The sequence below is a fragment of the Culex quinquefasciatus genome, chromosome 1, assembly GCF_015732765.1.
Source record: "Culex quinquefasciatus strain JHB chromosome 1, VPISU_Cqui_1.0_pri_paternal, whole genome shotgun sequence".
Lineage (NCBI taxonomy): Eukaryota > Metazoa > Arthropoda > Insecta > Diptera > Culicidae > Culex > Culex quinquefasciatus.
In genome coordinates, this window is record NC_051861.1 from 113,018,086 (window position 1) to 113,044,625 (window position 26,540).

Sequence of the window (26,540 nt, forward strand, 5' to 3'; positions counted from 1 at the left end):
GTAAAGTCGTTTTTGTGTGTAATGAGTAAAAAGGAATCATTTTTTGACAGCTTCGATTCAATTTTGGGTACTCTCTCAAGACATTTTAATTGAGACAGTTTGAACAAGTTTTTCGATGTTTTTTGAAGATAACCTAAAAATTAAGTAAGTTTCCATTGAACGTATTAAAAGTACTCATATTTTGACACCTAACGGAACAAGCTGCTTTGACTCAAATTTTAGTACTTTTTCGGTTGTGTACTCATTTTTTGACATTTTGAAACCCAATGACAAAAGCTACTTTGGCTTAAAATTCACTTACGTCGCTTTTGGGTGTAACGAGTAAAAAGTAATCATTTTTTGACAGTTTCGGCTCAAATTTGGGTACTCTCTCGGGACATTTAAATTAGGACAGTTTTAAAAAAACATCTTGATGCTTTTTTAAGATAACCAAAAAATTAGGTAAGTTTCTGTTGAACGTAATAAAAGTACTCATATTTTGACACCTAACGATAAAAACTGCTTTGACTCAATTTTTAATACTTTTGTGGTTGTATCAGTTGTAACAGTTTAAAATATTCGTTCAATATTTTCAATATTGATCATCAACGTAAAAAGAACAATTTTGACAATTTGACTCAAAACGGCAAAGGCTGATTCAAATTCGAGTTCTCTGAGTTCTCGTAGAGAAAGTACTCATTTTTTGACAGCTTCACATCAAGCGACAAAAGTTATTTTGGTTAAAAATTCAGTAAAGTCGCTTTTGTGTGTAACGAGTTAAAAGTAATCATTTGTGGACAGCTTCGACTCAAATTGGGGTACTCTCTCTGGACATTTTAATTGTGACAGTTTAAAAAAGTTTCTCGATGCTTTTTGAAGATAACCTAAAAATTTAGCAAGTTTTCGTTCAACTTATAAAAAGTACTCATTTTTTGACAACTTGAAACCTAACGGCAAAAGCTGCTTTGGCTCAAATTTGAGTTGAGATTTAGGGAGTTTACTTTCAACGTATAAAAAGAACTATTTTTTGACAGCCTGACGGCAAAAGCTAAACATACTCCAAATTTGGTACATTTTTGGGACGTGTAAATTGCGAGAATTTAAATATTCCTTCAATATTTTTTAGATTTACCAACAAAACTAATGAAAACGTATTAAAAAGATTTTTTTGACAGCATGACACCAAACGGTAAAAATCTGCATTGACTCAAATTTGAGTTCATTTTTGGGACGTGTAAATTTAAAATATTTCTTCAATTATTTAAATTATTTTCAGATTTACCAACAGAATTAGTAAACGGCAACTAACGGTCGTCGAGCAAAAACTAAAATGACTCAAAATACAGTATGATTTATTTTGAGTGTAACGAGCAAAAAGTACTCATTTTTGACAGATCCTTTTGCAGCTTTTACTGAACTTTGGGTACCCTTTCTCGAAATTTTTAAGAGCTGCTAAAACATTTAGTTGATTTGCGTTAAACGTATAAAAAGTACTCATTTTTTGACAGCTCGGCACAAACAGCAAAAGTTGACATGACTCAAAATTCGGTGCTGTAACTTGAGAGTTTATCGAGCGGAAAGTAGTCATTTTTTGACAGATTCTTCCATCAAATAAAAAAAAACTTCGCAACATGGACTCAAATTTGAGTTCTTTTTTGAGACGTGTAAATTTAAAATATTTTTTCAATATATTTTTCAGATTTACTAACAGAATTAGTCAGTTTACACTCAACGTATAAAAAGAACTTTTTTTTGACAAATTGACACCTAACAGTAAAAGCTGTATTGACTCAAATTTAAGTACTCTTTTGGATTGTGTAAATTTTGAGAATTCAAAATATTTTTTCAATATTTTTCAGATCTATCAACAAAATTAGTCGGCCGACAGGCAAAAACTGCAATGGCTCAAAATACAGTATGATTTATTTTGAGTGTAACGAGCAAAAAGTACTCATTTTTTGACACATCCTTTTGCGGCTTTTACTTAACTTTGGGTACCCTTTCGAGACATGAAAATTGCGGCAGTTTAAAAAAGTTTCTGGAAATTTTTAAGAGTTATTTAAATATTTAGTTGGTTTGCGTTAAACGTATAAAAAGTACTCATTTCTTGACAGCTCGGCGCAAACAGCAAAAGTTGATATGACATAATAATCAGGTGCTGTACCTTGAGAGTGTATCGAGCGGAAAGTACTCATTTTTGACAGATCCTTACAACCCTTTGAGTGCAAAAGCAAAAGCACTCATTTTCAACAGATCTTTTTGCAACTTTTACTAAATTTTGGATACCCTTTCGAGAAATGAAAAATTGTGACAGTTTAAAAATGTTTCTGGAAGTTTTAAATAGTTACTCAAATATTTAGTTGGTTTGCGTTAAACGTATAAAAAGTACTCATTTTTTGACAGCTCGACACAAACAATGAAAGTTGATGACTCAAAATTCGGTGCTGTACCTTGATAGTGTACCGAGCGGAAAATACTCATTTCTTGACAGATCCTTACATTGATTAAAAAAATCATATCGGGATGAACTCAAATTTGGGTACATTTTCGAAACTTTTAATTTGAGACAGCTCAAATCGTTTTTCCGATATTTTTTTAAGGGTTACTTTAATTTTACATCAAATTTCCTTGCAAAATACCCAACTCCAGTGCAAGAAGCTGCCCCAAGAAAGGATCCAACCATTTATCCTGATGGGACCTTGGTTACAGACTCCTCATTCTCGCCATGCAGCCAAACGTGACACTAAAGTGATTTGTGGTGGGATGTAGTGCAATTTTCCTCACACATTGCCAGCTAGAATTCCCAAGGTCATCCGACTACGGGGAATGAAATGTGCCTTTAAATTGCTATTTACCGCCCCTTCTTGCCCACACTCGGAACCTGGAGTTGGCCACGGGGTACATTTACTGGGTTCTTACCGAGTCGGTTCTAGAAAACGGGGGAGGTCCCAGGGAAATGATTAATGGGCGCCTTCTCGCCATGTCATCGCATATGGTTTTTCCTGTGTAATGAACTTCAGGCCTCACATGGAACGATCCCCCTCCCTCTTTGCTGCTTCTTGTGAGGACATAAATGCAAAGTGTGCCTCTTTAAAACCAAGAGGGGAGTGCACTTTGGAGTGAACCCCCTTTTGCTTGGCAGGAAGACATTTTAAACTTACTGGAAAATCGATACTGATAAGCTGGAAGGAATTTTTTCCACTTGAAAAATTGAAACCCATGCAGCAAAAGTAGTTTTGACTCAAATTTGAGTGGGTTTTGTTGAGCGTGTGGCGCAAGAATGTACTCATTTTTTGACAGCACAACCCCTTTTCAATTTGCTTTTGACTTTCAAAAAGTCTTCTTACTTTAAATTGAGCGTGAGAAAAAGTACTCATTTTTTGACAGCTCGAAATTTAAAAGTCCCAACAAACCTTAAAGGTTGCCCCCCCCCCACCTAATCGATACGTTTAAGGGGGACGAAACCTGGAAAGCAACCCCTTACCCAACTTTTACCCACCACGAAAGTACGCCTGTAATTATGCTAAGTGAAAACGGCATTCATGGTGACACAATAGCGGTTGCACGGTGGCGAAAAAACTCACCCACCTAGGAAAATGTCCTGGGTCGTAACGAAAAAACCGTATGAGCGACAGCAATTAAAAATTCCTTACGGGCGAATGACCAGAAATAACATGCACAAACACACACCCCGTGGGGGGGAGGGGGCATCGATTTTCCTAGCAGAGAGAGCTTTTTCGTAAATTTGTGGCATCGTGCGCTGTTGGAGCAGGTGGGATTTTTGCTCAAACCGCAAGAAGCGTGTAAGACTGACGTTTTGGAACTGTCATCGAAAATTAGTCGAAAAATTACTCAAAATAATGTCTACATTTTGTGCAACTAGAAAAAGCGTGTACAAATGACAACTTGGAAATGTCGGCACGCAAAATTGAGTCAAATTTATGCTTTTTTCAAGTTGCAAGTTTTGAGAAGTCATCAACTTACGAAACTCAAAATTGAGTAAAAATATTTCTTATATAGAATCGTATTTTTGTGATTAGTTTAAACTTTAAGAAGCGTGTATTAATGACAGATTTGAAACGTCATCAAAATACCAACATGAAATAGCTGAAAAAGGAATCAATTTCGTGATTTTATAACATTAAGCAAAATTGAGATAAATTGTAGTTCAAGATTAACTTTTAAGATTTTTTTAAACTTCAATAACCGTGTAAGAATAGCAGTTCGCAAACGTCATCAGCATGCTTATCAATATCTACTCAAAATTGATGCTGATTTGTGTTTGTTCTCTGAATCACGATAGACTAGACTCATAACTGTGTAAAAAAAAATTACTAAAATTAATGGAATTTTTGAGATTTGTTTGATCTTTGAGAAGTGTGTAGAAATGACATTCCAGAATCGTCATGGACACACTTAAAAGGAGTTACTAAAAATTGAGTAAAAATCTATTTAAAAACACTGGAATTTCTGTGATTTATTCAAACTGTGTTAGCGTGTACTTTTGACAGCTCTCAAACGTCATCAGGAAATTTCTAATAATCAAGTTTTATCTGATAATGAATTGATTTTTTTTTAACTTTAAAAACATGTGTTAGTGACAGTTCGGTAAAGTCACCAACACACTGACAAGGAATTACTCAAAGTTAAGTTTAATTATGGATAAAAAAACATTATTTGATTAATCTCCAATATGTGTGCATTAATGACAGCTCGGAAACGTCATCAAAACACTGGCAAGAAATTACAAAAACTGATATAAATATGAGCTGGAAGGCAATGTATTTTTTTGTGATTTCATGAAACTTAAAAAAAGCGTGTAGAACTATTTTTTTAAATCAAGCAAAACAAGCCGAATTGTAAACAAAGAGTCTGTCCTGCTCGTTGTTAATGTAAACATTCACTGATGTGAGCAGGATAGACTCTTTGTTTACACTTCGGCTTGGGCCCATTTATATTGTTTTGCTTAGAATGTTTCAACTTCAAGAAACGTGTAAAAATGACAGTTGAAAACGCCATAAACTTACTGACGGGGAGTCACTCAAAATTGAGTTGAAATGTAACTTAATTATGCTTAATTATGATTTATTCAAACTTTCAAATCCGTACACTTCTGACAGTTCGTGAAAGTCGTCAACACGTAAACAAGTATTTTCTCAAAATTAAGACATATAATAGCAGAATCATGTTGAAATTTTTGAGATTCTTTCAAAACTTCAAGAAACCTGTAAAAATGTAGAAAAAATCAGCATTGCATTAAATTCAACAAAAAACGTGTGAGGATGGCAGTTTGGATACGTCATCAACACGCTAACAAGAAGTTACTCAAAATCGAGTCCATTTATAGTAGAATCTCTTTGGAGTTCATGCAACAATTTTTGAATTCCAAGAAGCGTGTACGGATGACGGTTCGGAGACGTCATCAACACGCTTACCAGAAAATACTCAAAATTAATCGAAATGATTTAAATATAATCGATTCTTTTTAATCTCCAAGAAGCGTGTATAAATGACAGTTTGGAAACGCAAAAAGTTGCTCTAAATTGAGTCAGATTCCAAAGCTGAACAGCGGTGTTATTTTTTTTAACTCTAACAAGCCTGTGAAGCGTGTACGGATGACATTATGGAAACGTCATCAACACGCAAGTAGTATGGAGTTGCTCCAAATCGAGTCCATTTATAGCAGAATCTCTATCGAGCTCATGCAATTCTTTTTAAACTTCAAGAAGCGTGTACGGATGACAGTTTGGAGACGTCATCAACACGCTAACCAGAAGTTACTGAGATTGAGTCAAATTCCAAAGTTGAATGGCGCTGTAATTTTTGGATTTTTTGCAACTCCAACAAGCCTGTGAAGCGTGTACGGATGACAGTTTGGAACCGTCATCAACACGCTAATATGGAATTGCCCCAAATTTAGTTATATAATAGCAGAATCGCTTTGTAGTTCTTGAGTTCTTGAAAACTCGACGTCAACTAGCCGACGAAGAGTTACTCAAAATTAAGTCAAATTATGAGTGACTAAACTTCAACTAGCGTGTAAGAATGACAGTTCGATATCGTCATAATCGCGCTGACAAGACGGTACTCAAAATTGAGTGACATTGAAGTTGAATGGCAAAAGAGAAATAATAATGTAATTTTACATGCATTTCCACGTAAAATTATATTTTAACGTAATCCACCTCAAAATTTAGATTTTTAGGTAAAAAATTGTCACACAAAATTTGACAAACCAATCTGACCCAAGTCAGAACACCGGCAACGCTGGCTGCCGCCTGCCCTGGGCGAGCGAGGACCTCTGTTTAATTAATCGTTCAATTACTGAAAATTACACGGCAATCAAAACAACTGCTGGCTGCCGGCTGAGTGAATCAGGGGCAGCATTTAGTCTGTAATTTGGCACTCTCGGGGCAAACTATCGAATCGAATCAGGTGCACGAAATTAGATTGAGTGTGTCTCGATGAGTGTGAGTAATTTTTACAGCATTTTTAATTGTGGGGAACTTTTTTGACTGGGTTTTAATTAAGTTGATTGCGGTGTACTCGATTTTGAGTAAAGAGATTCGGGTTTTTTAAATCGTGACATAACCCAAATTTGCGTTCGTTGTCATTTTATTCATTTGACAGTTTTAAAAGAGTTTAAAAGAATTGGTTTGTATAAAATTTCATACTTTTTTCAAAGATTTATACCGTGATAAAAGGACGAAAAACGAGAGGGGGGAAAATTCAAAAATCAATGAATCTACGAGTCAAAAACAAACAAAAGTCGGCGAAACAATAACTTCAATAAGAAAAACAAAGAGAGAAACCAAGAGGAAACAAGCCAAAAGAAAGAAGAACGGGGGAAGAAACGAAACAAGGGTGTGAAACGGGGGGTGAACGAAAGAAACGAAGAAACGAACGAACCGAAGTAAAAAAAGGCACTTGCACAAACACTACCTACTGCTTCGAAACGGACAACAGAACAATAACGAACAACATACACACATACAGTTTGCATTCCGAAACAACGAAAAGAGCGAGAGCGAGAAAAAGAGTTTCAAGCGGTGCGAGTTCGAAAATGCAGCGAAAGAGAGAGAGAGAGCGGCGGCGGCACGTGCAATATGCTACAGACAGATAGCGAGAGAGAGTGAGAGTGAGAGTATGGGTGACGGCACAGTAGGCGACGCGCGCGCTGCGCGCAGTCGAAACGTCACACTGGCGGTTTGTTTTGTTTTTGTTTGCGTGTGTTTCTTTTTCGGACGCTGTGCAACACTCTCTCTATTGTTTTGTTTGTTTGTTTTTGGAATGGTAAAGCGGGGAACGTTTTTTTGTTTTTTTTAACACTATCTCGCTAAGTCTCTACCAGAGTACACTACAACTGTCAAATTCTAGTGGTAAAAAAGCATGCACTTCAAAAAGGGTAAAATATAGTAACTGTGAAAGTAGTTTTGTTTTTGTTTACTTTATCAAAACACCAAATTACCCACATTTATTCTTTTGGTAGTTTTTCTTTTCTTTTTTGGATTGTTTTTTTTCTCGTCGTGTTCATAGTGGGGGGAAAAAAGGTGGGAATGGTACTTTACACGTTTTTTTGTTTGTTCTCAGCGTGCGTAGTAGGCTGTTGGGCTCTCTCTAACGAGAAACACGGAGAACGGGGTTCACTACACACTACAGCATTTGGTATTCGACTAAGAGGGGGGAGGGCGGGTGGTGTGGGTTTGGTGGGAATTCTGTTCTGTTTGCTTTTGTTTACGTTCGGGCGGCGAAAACAAAACAATGCGGGAGTCCGCCATCGTTTGCGAAGGGTTTCTGACAGTTGGGCGCAGAAACAAGATGGTGGACGCCGTAGAGGTGCAAACAATTTTTTGCTTGTTGTGGGAATTGTTTTTTTTTCGTTTCGGGACAGGAAAATCAAAATTTAAAAATGTGCGTGGCGAGGCGTATCAGTTGTACTATTTTGGGTTTTAATAAAAAGGCTAGCGTTTGTTGTTTTTTTTCTTGGGGAAACTGGAGAGAAAAGAGTTAGTAGTTGGGGATTTTTTTGGGATTCACGAGGTCTGTACAGAGAAAAGAGAGGCTGGAACTAAATTTTGGGAATTTTGTGGCGATTGCAACGAAGGGGTTCATAAAAATATACAGGGTAAAATAAGTTTGACGTTTTGTTTTTGTACACTCAGAAAAGTGATCGATCAGTTTTAGTACATTAATAAATTATTGAATTATGAGTGAAGCTCGATCACTTTTCCGATCAGCGGGGGTTTGAGGAAGAAAATTAGAGAGTTAAGTAAACTTAAAAACCAAACGAATGAAAAGAATGAGAAATCAGAATTTGTACAGATTTTTTGTTTTGATTTTTTTTTCAAAATAAAGTAAGGTAATCTATTCACAATTTTGTATAGTTTTGGGATGGAAACATAAAAAATAATGAAACAATGAAGAAAACGAAAAACGAATGAATACTAAACGGAAAATTTGAAAAAGAAAACTGGGAGCACTGGATCGGGAATCAACTGTCAAAAGTTGGGACTTTCAGGATCGTTGACTAAAGGGTGGGAACGGGTGGCATTTTTTTGCGAGAGAAAAAAATCTTAGCAAAAATAGGACTTTCATGAGAGAAAAGAGAGAGTACAGACAGAGAGAGAGGTTGAGAGAGTAGTATTCATACTAGTAGATAGAGAGAGAGTGAGAGAACGGGTACCGGAACAAAGTGGGCTCGTGGTTTGTAACGTAGGGTTACGTTCGATTTTTTTTTTCATCATGTCAAAAAACAGCAGTAAAGTAAAACGTGTGTGTTCACTTGGAAATGCGTAAAATAAAAACACCTTGAGGTGGGCACTTACCGTCGATGTTGTCCGGGTGGTCCGGGTGCGAGAGGTGGCCCTCGTTGTCGCCGGAATCACTCAGCGGGGGCATGTTGCTCGGCAGCATGCTGCCCATGTCCTCCGAGTTGAGGTTCATTGGCATGGGCTGTGTGGGGTTTCGGTAAAAGAATGTTAGAATGTTTGTTGTATTTTTAAAGCAATTTTTTAACTATGAAGAAAATCAAAAAAAAAAAGAGAAGAAACAAAGTTCCATTTTTTCTAAGAGCCGGTTTTAAATTAATATCAAATTGTATAGAGTATAACGAAAATCGGCAACACTGCCAAATTTAGATTCTTGGCAATTTACGATTTTTCAATATTATTATTTGATAATTATTCATTTAAAAAAACATAACCAAATTTTAGTACAAACCTAATCATTTAAATTCAATAAATAATACTGTAGTCCTACGCCAAATACGTTGAAAACTTACGAAAACAGTGACAATAACACAAATTTTTAAATGAGAACAAAAAAACAACAGAGCAATTTTTTACTTTACATCAATACTTTTTATTTTAAACCAAAAATAAACATTTCCGACTTTTTGGCAACCCTGCCGTTTTTTAGTTTTTTTTTCCATTTTTTATAATTTCTATGTTTTTGGTAAGAACACATAACTAAATTTAAATTTAAATATTTTTTTCAATTTCTTTGAATAAATAAAACCAATAACAATGACAGAACTTTTCAAGAGAAAACAATGCTAGATTAAGCTTTAGCGGGACATTTTTAAAGCCGGGTCCGGTGGTTTAGTGGTTAGCGTGGTAGCCTCTAAACCCCAGTATGGCCTGGGTTCAATCCCAGACGGACCCGGTGGCATTTTTCGAGACGAGATTTGCCTGATCACGCCTTTTATCGGATGGGGAAGTAAAACGTCGGTCCAATTGCGTAAAAGAGGTTTTGGGTGACTCACCACACATAACCTTCGGACGCCTAGAAATGAGCAGAAACTTGCAACAGAGCCCACAAAAGACCCGGGGGTCGTTAAAGTGGATCGCTTTGCTTTGCTTTTTTGGGACATTTTTAAATTTTAAAACGCTATAAAAGATTTTGGGGTCTATTTCCTTTTTTAAACTTTTTTTTTTAATCTTTCAGCAAAGTTAAAGATTGTAGGTGCTTCTGACAACGTTATTTTTTTGCACTTCAGTAACACAAAATTCATTATGAAATATAATGAAAAAACAAAAAAAAAAAAGATTTCAAGGTTTGCCTTTTTTTATTTTTTAAATTTGTTAAAATTTGTGAAGGGATAAGAATTGTTTTTTATATGAATAACTTAAGACGTAGTCCTACTTCAAACATGAATCAAATAAGTAAAGTTCCGATAAAATTGTGGTTTGGTTGAGCGTTTTTTTTCGAATAAATTTTAATTCATCCGATATTTTTCCTAAGCAATATTGAAAAATTGACGTAGGACTATGGTTATTAATATTTTTTTACATTTTGACGCAATTTTATTTTAAGAAATTTGATTTTTTTCTAATTTTGAAAACTTATTTAAATTTGTGAAGGGACAAGAATACTTTTTTTTAAAGAATTACTTAAGACGTTGTCCTACTTCATACATGAATCAAATGAGTAATGTTCCGATAAAATTGTGGTTGTGTTGAGCATTTTTTCCGATTAAAAGCCAATTAAATATTCTTCGATATTTTTTGAATAATTTTTAAATTATCCTATATTTTTCCTAAGCAATGTTGGAAAATTGACGTAGTACTATGGTTATAATTATTTTTTTACATTTTGACGCATTTTTATTACATAAATTATTATTACATAAATTATATACATAAATATTTGTGAAGGGATAATAATTGTTTTTCTTTTAAATGAATTACTTAAGACGTAGTCCTACTTCATACATGAATCAAATAAGTAAAGTTCCGATAAAATTTTGGTTTGGTTGAGCGTTTTTTTCCCGATAAAAGCCAATTAAATATTCCTAGATATTTTGTTTGAATAAATTTTAAATTATCCGATATTTTTCCTAACCAATATTGAAAAATTGACGTAGGACCATGGTTATTAGTATTAATTTTACATTGTGATGCATTTTTATTTCAAATTTTTTTTTTTTTTTTTTTATTTGTGAAGGGATAAGAATTGTTTTTTTAAAGAATTACTTAAGACGTAGTCCAACATCATACATGAATCAAATTAGTAATGTTCCGATAAAATTGTGGTTTGGTTGAGCGTTTTTTTCGATAAAAGCCAATTAAATATTCCTTGATATTATGTTTGAGTAAATTTTAAAGTATCCGATATTTTTCCTAAGCAATGTTGAAAAATTGACGTAGGACTATGGTTGTTAATATTTTACTTTTTTACATTTTGACGCAATTTATTTTAGAAATAGATTTTTTTTAATTTTAGTTTTTTTTATTTGTGAAGGGATAAGCATTGTTTTTATTTAAAAAAATACTTAAGACATAGTCCTACTTCATACATGAATCAAATAAGTAAAGTTCCGACAAAATTTTGGTTTGGTTGAGCGTTTTTTTTTCCGATAATAGCCAATTATATATTACTAGATATTTTGTTTGAATAAATTTTAAATTATCCGATAATTTCCCTAAGCAATATTGAAAAATTGAAGTAGGACTATGGTTATAATTATTTAATTTTTTCATATTTTGACGCATTTTTTAAAATAATTTTGATTTTTTATTAAAAAAAATGTTTAAAATTGTTTTTTTTTAGGAATACTTAAGACGTAGTTCCGATAAAATTGTGGTTTGGTTGAGCGTTTTTTCCGATAAAAGCCAATTAAATATTCCTTGATATTATGTTTGAATAAATTTTAAATTATCCGGTATTTTTCCTAAGCAATATTGAAAAATTTACGTCGGACTATGGTTATAATTATTTTATTTTTTTCTCATTTTGACGCAAACTTCTAACAAATGTTTAAAAAATATAAGCAATTATGAAAAAATAACATTTTCAAATGTAATGGAGGAACCAGTTAAAAAATGTATTCAATTATTAACGATAAAAATATGTTGATAAAAAAATTAGATTTTTCTATTTTGAAACTTGTTGAAATTAAAAAAAAAAGATTATTTGTACCATTTTTTTTAAATAAATAAAGACGTAGTCTTACGTCATACTTCAATCAACAGGTAGAGTACTGTTTTAACGCCATGAAATTAATATTTTCTAAATATTTTTTTTAAAATATTATTTTTAAAAGTCAATATTTTTAAAACATTAACTTCTGTCATAAAGCAATATTGACGAAATGACGTAGGACTATGGTTACGTTTCGTTTTTTTTAAAGTTTTGTCCCATTGCTTCAAAATTTTAACAAACGGTAGCACAAAGTGGCATTTTTGAGGAGAAATTTCAAGGAAGAATAAATGGTTAGTCTTTTTTGTAAAAAATGACGTAGAAGTACGCAGTTTGAACATTAGTTTTTTTCCTAAACTTGTTTTAAAGAATTCTTTTTTAAATTTAATTTGTTAGATTTATTCAATACAGAATTTGCTAGAAAGTTATATTCTATTTCATTCATGAATGTATTTAAAATTGTCTAGAGTATTTTTTGACGTAGGGCTACGAAAAATTAATAAATTACGTGCTTTTTTGTGTAAGAATTTCAATTAATTAAAATTATCCCCGGAAAAAATCGTCCTTATTTAACAAATCAAAACACAAAATAAAAAATCATTCAAATCTCCCCCACTGCCTTCGATTTGACAGCTGTCACTTTCCCCGCTCTTATATTTACATGCTTCGACTTGTAACGGATATGGTTCAGGTGCGGGTGTGACGAGTGGTGGTGGTGGGGCGGAAGCGGATGATGCTCCTGCCCCGGGCTGGAGGGTGTCAGCAAGCTGGACATCTCCTCCGCGTACATTGGCATCTTAACGGGCTAAACGGCGATGGTGCGAAAGAATGAGAAAGAGCAAAGAGAGAGGAAGAACGAAACGTCAAAATTGTTTGATTTTTTTTCGCTCAGCGAGAACAATAGCGTCGTGCTTTTGTCTGTCTGTCTGTGTGTAATTGCAGGCAAAAAAGGTGGCGAAAAATCGACGCGAACCAAAAAGAGATAACAAAAAGAAAAATATTTAAAAAATTAATCCCCAACACACAAAAGCGGGGTAATTGAGATAAACGGCTACTGAAAAATGTATGCTCCCGCGAGCGCGCCGGCAACACTGCCGGGGCAGTTTATTTTAATTTTCCATTTAATTTAAAACGATAAACTCATTTCCCGCTGTAAATCAATGTGGTGAGCTGCATCAATCTTGCCGCTCCTCGGCCGTTACAGGCGGCAGTGGTGCCAGTTTTTGCGCGCCGGTGTGGCAAAAACGGATGGGGAATCGTCATTAAATTTACAAAACCACCGACCTAATCTGTTTCGAGCTTCGTTTTGGGCAGTGTTGCTAGTTTTTTCGGAGAAAAAATGTTAATTTTTCTAACTTTTTATTTCAAAACAAGACAACTTTTAACAGTTTTGTCAGTTTTTCTTCTCAATTAAAAAATCAAAAATTCCAAAATTCTAGCAACACTGCCTCCACACATGACAGCGCTCCGTAACTCGGTGCCAATTTACGACGGTGGCCACCGGGAGCTTCCTAGTCCATCTGTCCCTACCGGTAGCAGATTTCGTCGCCGAGTCCGGGTGTAAGCAATTAGTGTTGTCCGACCGGTTCGATGTGGCCTTGGGTCCACGTGTGTCACTCGCGCGCAAAATGGACAGTCGTCAATGTCAGGCGCGCGACAGATTGGACGGACACGTGCATCGGAATCGACCAGAGAGAGCGAGCCTTGAGGGCATTTGATGGGAATGTGGTTTTGAGAGGTGTGATAGTGTGAGTGAGGGGAAGGGGAAAAGGGGGAGGAGGAGGTTTGCAATGTAATTATAATGTTGTAACTTGTTGGTCACACGCGAATGCGTTTGTTCGATGACTGCTGGAAGGGATTTGGAAGTTTGGTGGGAGACTTTAAATTTTAAATATTTTAGGCAATGTGGAATGCTTTAATTTTCATTTGTTGAGCTAATTTAAAATAGAAAATCTTTTTTTAATAATAGAAACTTGGCAATACTTCTAGAAAGTTGTGTAATTTGATTTATTCAAAGACATTCTACAATTCTACAGAATTGCAAAATCGAATAGCATTGTTTTCGTACTTTCAACTTCAACTGTTTCATAACATAATATCTAGAGTTTTTTTTAAAGCTCATACAAGCTATTGTGTTTCATATGTTAATAGGACCTAATAAAAAAAAGTCTAGATAGGTTGACTTTTATTAACAGTGCTCCCAAAATTCCAGAGTGTCTTTCAAATAACAGTCTACCAATGTTTGAAAGGACTCAATTGAATTTATATCAAAATTTGCAAAGCATGAGGCTTTTAAAATAAAATGAAAACGCTGAAGTGTTGATAATCTTGTCAGGGTTGCCAGTTCTTCCAAATTAACAAACAGGCAAAAAGACTTCTGGTCGTTTTCATTACAATGTACATCATCTTGCCTTGAAAAACTCGATTTATCCGATATTTCATGAAAGGGTTGCAAGATCTCTACATTTTCTAACACATCGAATATTTTATATAAATAAATATAAATAAAATTTATTTTGTTTATTTGGATTGGTAGCAAGTCTGTCAAATCTGTTGGCAGTTCTTGTAAAACAAAATTTTCTTTTGATATAAAAAATATTCACAAATTTAGTAGATTTTTTTCTTGTTCTTAGGTGTAAATTTACATTCTTGAAATGTAAATTTACGTAAGTATTGTGCAACATTGTTTTTTGTTGAACTGATGAGGTGAAAATTTGTTTGTACATTTATGTGTAAAACTTCTATTACACAGATTTTTTTTCAACAAAATCATCAATTTCTGATACAAAATTACACTTTTTGTTTCAATTTTTTGTATCACCTTACCTGAAAAACAACTTTTTATGTAGTTTCATTTTTTTTCATTTTTTACCTGAAAAACAACTTTTTATGTAGTTTCATTTTTTACCTTTTAATTAATGTAAATTTACATCAAAATCAAATAGGTTATCAATTCAGCGCATTTTAACTCATAATATTGTGATTTTACGATAAATTTTTTAAAATAACACTTTATTATAGTGTGGTTAATAACACAGAAAAAAAAGTTAAATTTGGAATGTTGATAATTTGGTAGGTTGAAAAAATAGGGTAAAAATCAAAAACTGATGAAAATTAATTATTTTCTGGAGTAAAATTATGATTTTTTTTTTGCCGCAAAATCTGTCACCATTTCCTGATGAATATTACCATAATTTTATTTTCTGTGAACACTTTATAAATTTATAGCTTCTTTTGTGTTGGAAAGAATCAGGAGTGAACATCAAAAAGCATTTTCAATCTTTCAAGACAGAAATTCTGGTAGAGAAAATGTGTAAATTTGTATCAAAAGCTGTTAAAATTTTCACCTTTTTACACTGCAAAATAAAACAGTTGAATTTTGGAATGTTGAAAATTTGGTAGGTTGAATATTACCTCTTTTTTGAGTAATATTACCTAAAAAATGTGTAAAAATATAAACCTGATGAATATTAACCAGAAACTGATGAAAATGCATCATTTATTGATGTAATATTACACTTTTTTTTATACAAAATCTGCCACCATTTCCTGATGAATATTACCATCATTTTTTTACATCAAAAAGTGGTAAATTTTAATTTCAAATTTTCAACTAGTAAGTTTTCTTAAACAAGATTACACTTTTTTTTAATATTTCATGAGAGATTTTTTGTTAGAAAAAATGTATAATTTGGGATCAGAAACTGAGGAAGTTTTTATCTTATTTATATTTTTTTTAAACATAAATTTATGTAAAATTACATCAAATCATCAAATTACACTGTCAAAACTGTAATTAAACTACGTTTAAAATTAGGTAAATTTATAATTTCTTGTGAGTTGGGAAGAATCACGATTGAACATCAAAAAGCTCTTGCAGAAAAGATTTTTTAATACAATTTTTTACGCGTAAGATCAGGTAAAATTACATCATAAAGGTGTAAATTTACAACTTCAAATAGTCAACTCGTCGATTTTCAAATTTTTATACTTATATGTGACATATGTTCACCATAAAATTTTCAGCATTCCAAAATTACACTTTTTTACTGTGGAATTCGACCAAAAAAGTTGGGATGTTAAGATTTTATGTTTTTTTTCAAATGATTGTATTGTCTAGAAATTATGTATTTGCCATATTCTCATTTATTTCTCTAAAAAAAAATTCATAAACGTTCAAAAATCATCTCAACTTATTTGCAATGTTCTATGAAAAGGACAAATGATTTTTTTGTGTTATCAAATCTTGGCTTTAAGCCAAAGATTTAAAATTAAATAAAAAATAATACACAAATGTCAGTTCAGGAGAATATTAAAACTTTTTGAACATTATTTTAAGAGAAATTTTAATTATCCATAGTTATCAAATAAAACATCCTAAAAATTTAGACTGATAAGTTAAATTATTTTCTAAGATAGAATAGATGAAATAAAAAAACAATGTATAAAAAATATTTTTAGACAACACATTTTAGTTGAAATGTGGACAGATTTTGGGTGAATGCACTCCAAAATCGCAAAATTTTTAGTATGAAATTTCATTGTGTAAATATTTACACTCTTTGACTATTTAATAACTCATAATTTTATCATGACAAATAATGTTTGATTCAATATGCTTATACGAACTTTGTCTTAAAATCATGGACAGATTTTGTTTTTAAATAAAGTGTCCCATGTGCATTTTTTATGTCTTAAATTCATTTTTTATTTGTGGTTCGTGTTATCTCAAAAAGTTTCTTTTAAAATTTGTCCTATTCTTAAATTAAAAAAATATGCATCTTAATGATTTCCATATTTTTTCATACTGCAGAAATCATCAATTACTACTTTTCCATTTCCATGGTGGATTTAACAATTTAAGGGTTAACTACGCTGCGTCTCCATCGAAGTTATCACACCAGAATAATTCAATGGAGCCGCACGGTAGTTTTGACTAGTCCACCACTTTCCGAAACTAACTTTTTTTTTCAATTTCCCCAAAGTTACTGACACCTTCATTCCGCAACAGATATTAAAATTTTTAAGGGATAACACATTCTTTTCTCACTGTCTCTGCGCTCTCGTCGAGTTAAGCCTTAAATATGATTATGAAGTGGCATCAGAAGTAGCTCTTCCTTTTTCCCCTTCTTTTTTCCAACCACTTGTACTCTAACCCATTTTTTGTCTGTGCGAGCTGCGCTTCCAGTGTTGCCAGCTACACTTTTCGCCTCACCCCCTCCGGTGAGAGTTTCGCGTGTTGGCAGCTAGTTTGTGGTACAGGGGAAAAAAAGTGCTGTTGTTGCTGATGGAACCGTAACGGGAAGTTGTTTTAAGTTGATCAAACAATAATTTAAATTTCTGTCTTTTTTACAAAAATAATATAAAAATTTTGTCACAAATTTTAAATTTAATAAAAATTTCAAAATTACCCCACCTCACCGCACCCTTCAACGTCGTTGAAGTCTCTTCATGACCAACGAAAAAAAAAGTAACCGTACATCCTCAAACCCCTCCCCTATCTCCCCCATGGATTGTTTTAAATATAAAATTTCCCCATCGTCGAGCCCCTCGGAAGAGTTTCTCTGGTCGTCCTTGGGACATGGCGCGCGCGCGCCACCCCTGTGTGCACGTGCCAGTCCGCGCCAGTGGGTGGATTTGTAGAATTTATGTTATGAGAACTTGAAACATGAGAAGTAGCGTAAGACATGTTTTACACTGGCTGGCTGGTCGGTCGGTCGTTCGTCCGACTTCTGGTGGTTGAAGCGAGCGAGAAGGAGGGTGGCAGTGTTGCCGGTTTTTCGGGATTTTGAGTTAAAATGAGAATATATATTTTGTGTTTAAATTTTCAGCTAATTTGCTCATAACTTTTAAAAAGACATTTTCGAGGAAGTCATGTCTCCTGATGATAGAATTTTCAATTTTGGAAGTGTTGCCAGTTTGAACAATCGAAGTAAAAAATTGCTGACTTATTCAATTCCACCGTAAATTTTGATAATTACTCTTGAAGAGACACTTTTAAGCACTAGCGTGCCCAGGGTGGGGCAACATGGGGCAGTTGCTCCACCATCCTCGGAAATTTGTTCTAAAATTGGGCAGGGGGTGTCCATAAACGACGAAATTTTCAAAACTCTAATATTTTTGCCCCACCTTCCTTGAGGACCTGGGCACGCTAGTGCTTTTAAGATTTATAAGTCGCCTCCTGGTGGAAAAATTCAGAAGCTGGGAAGTGTTGCCGGTTTTCAGAGTTCAATCTTCTATTTACGAAATGTTTTTTTTTTCAAATTGGGTATATAGCCTTTTCAAGAATTTTCTTACTTTTGTGCTAAATTTGGAAATTGGAAACTCTAATTAGACTAATTTGTGATGTTGTTTGTTTTTATTATAAATTTTTGGTTGATATTTATAGAAAAAAATGTCTTCTCAAGGCAGAATTTACAAACTAAGCGGCTTTCCAGTTTTTAGCGCTTAACGGTGAACATCAACCAAAGCTTTGCACCAAGATTATTGTTACAGACATTTTAGTATATTCAAAACTACGGGTACTATCGATTTCATTTTTTATTCATCCCTTAAGCTACTATTTCCAAAAAATACAACAAAATTGATCTATTTTTAAAATCAATTTTTTTCAGGATTGGCCGTAGGTTCAACAATTTTGGAATAAAAAGACAACAACTTCCTTGGTTGCTGTGTACCCTTAAACAAATATTTGTTAAACTACTTTTTTTTATTTATTGAAAACTGTAGTCATTTTTTTGATGATCCTTCATTAATTATATTCATTTGCAAATATAATTTAGAATTAAGAAGTGTTACCAGTTTTCAGAATAAACACATTAACTATTGCAATATTTTTTAATCAATTGCAAATTTTTATTACTTTTTCTTAAAAGCCAATTCAGGGACATTTTTTCCTAATAGAAGATTTTTTTTTGTCATAGATGTTTGTTCTAAATTTCAAATAGGGAGCACTTTCAAGCTTAAATTACTTGAGGAAAAGTATTTTAAAACAAAAAAAAATAGAAGATAAGAAGTGTTGCCAGTTTTCAGACTAAAATTTCTGAACCTATTTTTTTATTTGAGGTTTAATTTTATATTTTTTCTTAGAAATTCTTTTCCAAGAATTCTTATATTTTGATGCAAAGATTTAGAACTTGAAAAGTTGTGCCAGTTATCGAAGTTTCAACCCAAATTTGCTCAACTGCTTTGTTTTTAAATTTGCTGAAATTTTGGTAATTATTCTTAGCAATCAATTTTGGAAAACGCTTGTTTTCTGCAGACAGAGTTTAGAAGCAGGGAAGTGTTGCCGGTTTTTGGTGCCCTTACTTAAATTTATGAAACAGTTTTTTTTTTAAATTTACTGAAAAGTAGTTTTAGTAGCTTCTATCAATTATAATCTTATGACAGTAGAATTTAGAACCTAAGAAGGGTTGCCAGTTCCAGAACTAACACTTTACCTTTTGCAACGATTTTCTTCATGCAGCAATTTTTTTCTATCTAAAAAAGCTTGTTCCGGGAAATACCTGGTGAAAGTATTTTTGAGGCTTGAAAGTGTTGCCAGATGTTTCTTTTAAATTTAGAACTAGTTTTTACTAATTAACTGCTGATCATATTATTTGTTTTTACAAAACCTTTTTCAATAATTATCACTAGTAGATAATTATTGAATTAAAATTTAGAAGTTAAGAAGTGTTGCCTATTTTCAGAGCTCAAGCTTAAATTGGCAAAACTGTTCTTTTTCAATTTGATGCATTTTTTGTAATTTTTCTTAAAAAATCTTTTTCAAGAATTCTCAAATTTTCGTGCCAAGATTTCGAAGTTGAAATGTTGTACCAGATTTCGAATTGGAAACTCTTTGAAAATTTTGGTGAAGTTTCAAAAACCCTCGATTTCTGACTTTAAATGCTGAGAAGTGTTGCCAGTTTTCAAAATGGAATGTAATAGGTGAAACTGATAAATTTACTAGCGTTGTTTTTGACTTTTTATCAATTATTTCTAACGGCAGTAGAACTTCGGAAGTGTTGCCAGTTTTCAGAATGGAAACATAAATTTACTGCAAATATTGACAATTTTTCTAAGAAGGCAGATTTCCGGAAAAATATGTCTTTTTTGAAATAATTTTGAAGATGGAAGAGATGCCAGTTATTGTTTTAATTTATAATCAGCATTTGGAGAAACAGTTTTGTTTTTATTTTTACAAATTGTGGTAAAATTTATCAGAAATCAAATTGTTGCCAGTACCACAATTATTGTTTTACTTGATATCAACATTTTAACTTCAATTTGCGAAATATTTATTTTTTTATTCATTTATTTATTTATTCGTCAAACAAACGTAGACTACATTGATCATTGCTTGATTACTAATTACAGGTGAACATTATTTTAATTATATTTTTTTAATGTAACGAAATTTTGGCTCGCTTTTAGAGAAATTCGTTTTTTCAAGAATTCTCATGTTTTTTTATTTGATTTGGAAGCTGGAAAACTTTTCATTTTTTAACACTTAACCCAAATTTCTTCAGCTAATTTTACTGCCATTTTTTTGCAATTATTGTTAGAAGGCAATTTTCGGAAACGCTTGTATTTTGAAGGTACAGTATAGAAGCTGAGAAATGTTGCCAGTTTCCAGATTTGTGAACAAAAACTTGTCAAACTGATTAATTTAATTAATTTAATTTGAATTTTGGGAAATTTTTGTTTGAAAAACAGTCTACCAATTATTGTCTTCTGAGTAGAAGAGTTAGAAGTGTTGCCAGTTTTTTTTCAGAATTGTTGTGGTAGAATTTAGAACATGGGAAATGTTGCAAGTATTCCTGATTGAAACATAAAGTTACTGTGAAAATTGGTCATTATTCTGAGATACTGTTGTTGAAATATTTCTGAAGTAGAAAGAGTTGCTAGTTTTATGGTTTTGATAAGCAATTTGGAGGAACTCATATTTTTGCATGTCGATTATTTTAAGTGGACATATTTCCAAAAATTTCCAGTTTTAAAATGATAAATTTTTCTTCGATTTGATTCTAGGTTCACCCTAAAATGTTAACGTGCCAAATAAAAATAAACAGCTTATAAGATAACTTGCAAAAAAATTCAACTGTTTTTTAAAACTATTTATTTATACTCTTCAAATGCTTTCTTAGTTCAATGCTATCTGATAGATTTTTGAAAGTCTTGCCGGTTTTCATGAATTATTCTAACTTCAAAAAATAATTCAAACATCTTTCTGACCGATGTATGGAAGTGTTGCCAGTTTCCAGGATTCTTTCAACATTGAATATTAAACATTCACTATATCTAATAACGTCTGAATCTTAGTCTGAAAACATTATTTAAAAAAAAATTATACTTGTTTTCAGGTACTTTGCAGTGTTGCCAGTATTCTTTAATTTGTTAAACTTATTTTTTTTAAATAATGAAAATTAATTGATTTCAAAATTAGAGTTTTTTTTCAAAATTGATTTAATTTTCAAAACTTTCCCAACTCTGGCAACCCTTCCCAACCCTTCGTTTCGCAAAATCGTGCCGCGGGGAAGTCAAACCTGCTGCCTGCCCTGTCAAGTGCACCGCGCCCGTGGCCAAAGAAGAAAGTCCAAGTTCAAGCAGGAGCATCTAGTGGGTTGGTTAAGTAAGCGTATTGTCACGGGTGGAATCCCCGCGCGATGTACACGTCGGCGAAAAACTAATTAAAACAAAAGCTACGAGGACAGTTTTTCTTTCCTTCCTTCTGTGTTTTGCTATGGGGAAGTCCCCCCGACATCCGGGGGATCAAATTGGGCTCGCGAAGAAGGTTTGAAGACCTGCTGGAGACGGGGATTACAGCGGGGGTTTGCTAGTTTGAAATCGAATTAAGGTGTCGGAGATTAACTGTCAAACTTCCTGCAGTGGAATACCACCTTAACTGGAATTAGTGACAACTGTCAAGTGTAAGAAAACCTCTAGTTTTGAAAGATTCCAATCAGCAAATCCGCCCTGTACTCGCGAGAAGGATTGCAAGAAAAAGAACCCAATCTGTTGATGCATCTTCGTTTGGGGACTTCCGGGAATCATTGGCTTGTTTTGTTTTGTTTTCGGAGAATCACTCACGCCGGAAGTGGAGACGTTTGTCAGTGTCGCGCGGGATTGACGAGCAAGAACTAGAGAAAAGAGTTCTTGTTTTGCGGGGGGGATTGATTGTGTGATTGTAATTTCAGTCACCCCCGGGTAAACAGTCACTAAATCAAGCTTTGCTGGGGAATTTGGGGGTTTTGAGGAGATCATCAAATACCCTTGAAAGAAGCCTTAAGCTGGTATTGCACTGCAGGAAATATTGTTGACAAACTTGTCAAAACACAGTTTTGACAGTTTCCGTGTTTGAAACTGTCAAAACGTGTTTTGACAAATTTGTAAACAAAGAATCCCAAAAATTGCTTCCATTTCCCAAAATTTCAATGCTCAAAACGCCAAACTCACCGCCGGAAAGCCACGTGCCAATCGCCACAAAACCGAGTTAATTCCGGCTGAAAAAGGCTTATTACATCAACATTGTCCCTTCGGGACCGAGAATCCAGGCCGACAACGACGCCGGAGGTGGCCGCCGGCCATAGCGCAATTATAATTACGATGATAATTGTCGTTTGGCCTTTTTGCCAGGCCATGGTCACCACCGACGCCCCAGGACCATATTTTCGCCGGGCCAAACGAACAGGCAAAAGCCTACACACGGATGACGTTAGGGGAGATTTGGGCGTTTTTTGCCGATTGCTTTGACGAGCTGTCAAAAGAGTTGGTTTGCTGATCGTCAAAATTCACCGAAAATGACGGAACTTCAGCTGTAAACAAACAAGAATTCCTTTTGTCACTCTGACAGATGTTTACAGGAAGTGTCAACAAAATTTAAGTTTGTTTACATCTTGCTCTCACTGCAAAAAATCGGTTTGTTTATGTTTTGCAGTTTCAAGTCAGTGTTTGTTTAGTTTAGCGTGCAGCGTGACAGTTCCTGTTGGTGCTTTGTTTACATTTGAAAGGGAACAAAACTCAAAGACGAAATGTAATCAAACAGTGCATTCTGTTCAAGTCAGTTAATGTTTACATTCCGAATAAGCATGATGCATTGTTTGTTTACACTACGTTTGTTTTGGTAGACTTGTGAAAACATTCAAAACAACTCAGAATTCGTCAAAACGGAGCTTACTAAGGAATGAGTAATTGGAGCAACTGTCAGATTGGGATGAAATTCGCTTAGAATTTAAGAAAAACTTAACAAATTCAATCATTTTTGATTCTTTTCTAAGCAAAAAACACTCAATTTTGACAATTTCCCTACTTTCTCAGTTTGGTAGATTTATTCATTGCCAAGTCAAGCAAAACAGAGGAAGTATAAACAAATAGTTCTAGATGTAAACACACACTGAACTGAGCAGGATACATTGATTGTTTGCACTTTTTGTCTTTGGGTCTAGCTACCCTACAAGCGTAAACAAAGAACCAACGAGAACTGTCACGCTGCACGCTAAACTGAACAAATAAAGTTAATTAAGTTTTCAGTTAACCATAAAATTGTGTTTACTTTTTTCCTGGTACTGAGTGAGGCACTCAAACATGGGAAATCCAAAATGGTGCATCCAAAATTGCTGAAAATTTGTCAAATTTTGGGTGAATTTGACAATTGAGTTGAGTAAAATTCACCAGGATTCGTGTGAAATTTACTCAAATCTGACAGTTCTAGTTGCTAATTAAATTTTGGCGAAATTTGAGTAATCCCAAGTCCCAAGTCACCTCTTCAAATGTAAACAAAGAACCACCGAGAATTGTCACACTGCACGCTAAACTGAACATATAAATTTAAGTTTAATTTCAATAACCTGAAAACTGTGTTTACTTTTATCTCGTACGGAGTTAAGCACTCAAACATGAGAAATCCAAGATGGTACACCCAAAATTACTCAAAATTTGTCAAAACCAATCTTATTCAGGAATAAGCAAGTAGAGCATCTGTCAATTTTTGGGTGAATTTGACTCAAAATTGAACTGAGCAAAATTCACCAGGATTCGAATGAAATTTACTCAAATCTGACAGCTTTCCCGCTTACTCATATCTGAGTAGGTCCAACTTTGGCGAAATCTGAGTTGAGTCATTCCAAGTTGCGCCCTCTCAAAACGTAAACAAATCGCCACCGAGAACTGTCAAAATCAGTTTCGTTTTCAGTTAACCTCCAAAACTTTCCCGTACCCCAAAATCCCCCCAATAATGAGCTATTGAGAGGACTCATGCCGTTCGTAGCCTCCTGTGATCGATTAGACGATTTCCGGGGGGCCCCATCCAGAGTAATTTGATAAATTCAAACTTAATTAGCTATTGTTTTGCAAAAGTGCCAGCGCGAAATCGGCAGAGTCCAACCGGTCCTCGTCGGAATCTATCATTGATGACCGGACTGGCCAACCTTGGTCGGGCTGCCTAATTAAAAATGTAAATCCTGCCCGGTGCAGTTCGTAGCGTTCCCTGTAAGCGGGACCAGATTGGGTGACAAATGACGGTGAAGATTGACGGATAATTAGTTTCCTGGCGGGGTTGCTGCGATGTGGGGATTTGCTAATCGGTTTTTTGAGGAGGGGCGGAAGTTAACTCGGAATTGACGGAGGAGGATTTAAACTATACGAAATGGGTTGGTTTTGATTGGTGCAGTTTTGTTCGTGAAAACCCTTTTATTGGTTTGTTTTTGTTTACATTTTTTATTGACGATTATCGCGAGCTGTCATCCAACACGCTAAATTATGATTACGTCTGATGAGGTTATTCTGCAACCTGAATGCAATCTTACTCAAAATTTAGTTCGGAAATCATTTGCTGTCAGTTTGTTTATGTTTACAATTTTGTGACAGTAACCCAAGTTGGCGTCGATTTTCACAAGCTGTCACTCTACACGCTAAATTCCGTTTACTTGAAATAAGGTTATCCTTCTACAAGTTTCCAAAATTGAGTCCGAACAAGTCTGCGTTATTAATAAAGCCAATTTCCTCGATTTCCTTATTAAATTCATACAAATTGCATTGACTGTCCCCTTTAATTCTCCCCCATTATTTCCAATCCAAAAGCCTAATTCAATTGCAGTATTCCATCGAGAAGTAAAAGATCATCAAAAAGCAACCCCCCCCCCCCCCCCTTCTTCCAGCAGTCGGAACCGGTTCCGGGGGCGACAATCTGCTGCCAAGTCGCTCTCCCTTTACTTTCTCAACCCCCAAAAAGTCCTCTGGCCAAAAAGAGGCCGCCCCTCTTTCATCATAATTTTATTATTGCAACTCTGCACACACACGTGTGCGTCTGGACTGCATCGAAACTGCCGGATTCTTCCGGCTGCAAAAGAAGAGCCTCTCGGGAGGGGTGCCAGCTCTGGGACAATGTCCACTTTTTGTGCGCACGGAACACACTCCCAAACGTCCGGGGCAGACTGTGTAATTGCAGGCACTGATTTTTTGGGTGGTGGTGGCTCCAGAGGAAAGGGCGAATTCTGCAAACAAATTTTGTAAATTGCTACTTCGACTTTTTGGAAAAGGACGTCAATGGTATTTTTAACTTTTGGTTTGTGGCAGTGTTGCCATCAACATCGAAATTCTTCGAAAAAATTGCGCTAACGTGAAAAAAGGCATATGGCAACACTGCCGCAAACGCAATTTTCCGGCGTCAACTGTGCGGTCAAGCTTCGAGGTCGCCAGGAAGTTGGAATCATATTGCGCGCGCGACTGCCTTTTACCATTATTAGCATATAATCGTTATCCTCTGGTTATGTCCTCGTCCCGGTTCGGGTTTGGCCACGGAGGTGTCGCCCACAAATAGTGGTGCGCACCGGCGAAAGAGGGCGAAGCCATAGATTGGTTATTATGATGTTCTAATTTTTGTTGAAAATATTTTTTTAAATGTCCAAAAAGAATTAGAAATTTGGCAACACTTTTAGAATTAAAAAACAATCTAAAGAAATTAAAAATTAAATTGGCAACACTGATAAAATGACAGCAAGCAAATTTCAAACCATCTCTACACGCTAATAAAAAATAAACAATTTTAGAGTTATTTTTGTTACGCAGATTTCGTCAAAACCTAACTCATTTTGTGGTAAATTCCGCTCGTTTTTTTTTGCTATATTTAACTACAATTTGACATGAAATAAACTCAGTCTAAATTTTGAAAAAAAAAATGTGAAAAAACTCTGGAAAACTGATTTTTACGATAAACGTGTGAAACTATCACATTACACGCTAATGTTAGAATAATTTTTGTTTTTTTTTCGTAAAATTCACGAAGACTCAATTTTGACCAAATTTGTCAAAAATAAAGATCATTTGTTGTTAATAATATTTGTTTTGTCTTTTTACTCAGTTCAGGATAATTTTCACTTAAATTCGAAATTTGAATGAATTTTTGGTTTGTATTTTTGCGTGAGTTTTATTAAGACCCAATTTTTATCAATTTTGTATAAAAAAAAAGATTATTTCCATTGAAATATTAATGAATTTTTATTCGTATTTTGATCAAAAATAATGATTAATTCTTAGCAAAATAGTTTTTTTTTCTTTTTGCTCAGTTTAGGGTAATTTGTATTCAAATTATTCTTCATGCTCATGCTGAGTTCTAATCAAATTTAAATGAATTTTGATTCGTTTTGTTTTGCGTGAGATTAACTAGA

At 34.2% G+C, this 26,540-nt stretch overlaps 1 protein-coding gene across 1 annotated transcript in view; it reads right to left on the reverse strand.

Moving 5' to 3' along the window:
• LOC6043608 overlaps window positions 1-26,540 on the reverse strand; it is a 454,063-nt gene that overhangs the window by 34,153 nt on the left and 393,370 nt on the right. Inside the window, exons 9-10 of the mRNA XM_038266500.1 lie at window positions 12,560-12,703; window positions 8,805-8,931 (exon numbers count right to left, since the gene is read on the reverse strand). Of these exons, the coding sequence (XP_038122428.1) occupies window positions 8,805-8,931; window positions 12,560-12,703 (271 nt within the window). The remainder of the gene's footprint in view (window positions 1-8,804; window positions 8,932-12,559; window positions 12,704-26,540) is intronic.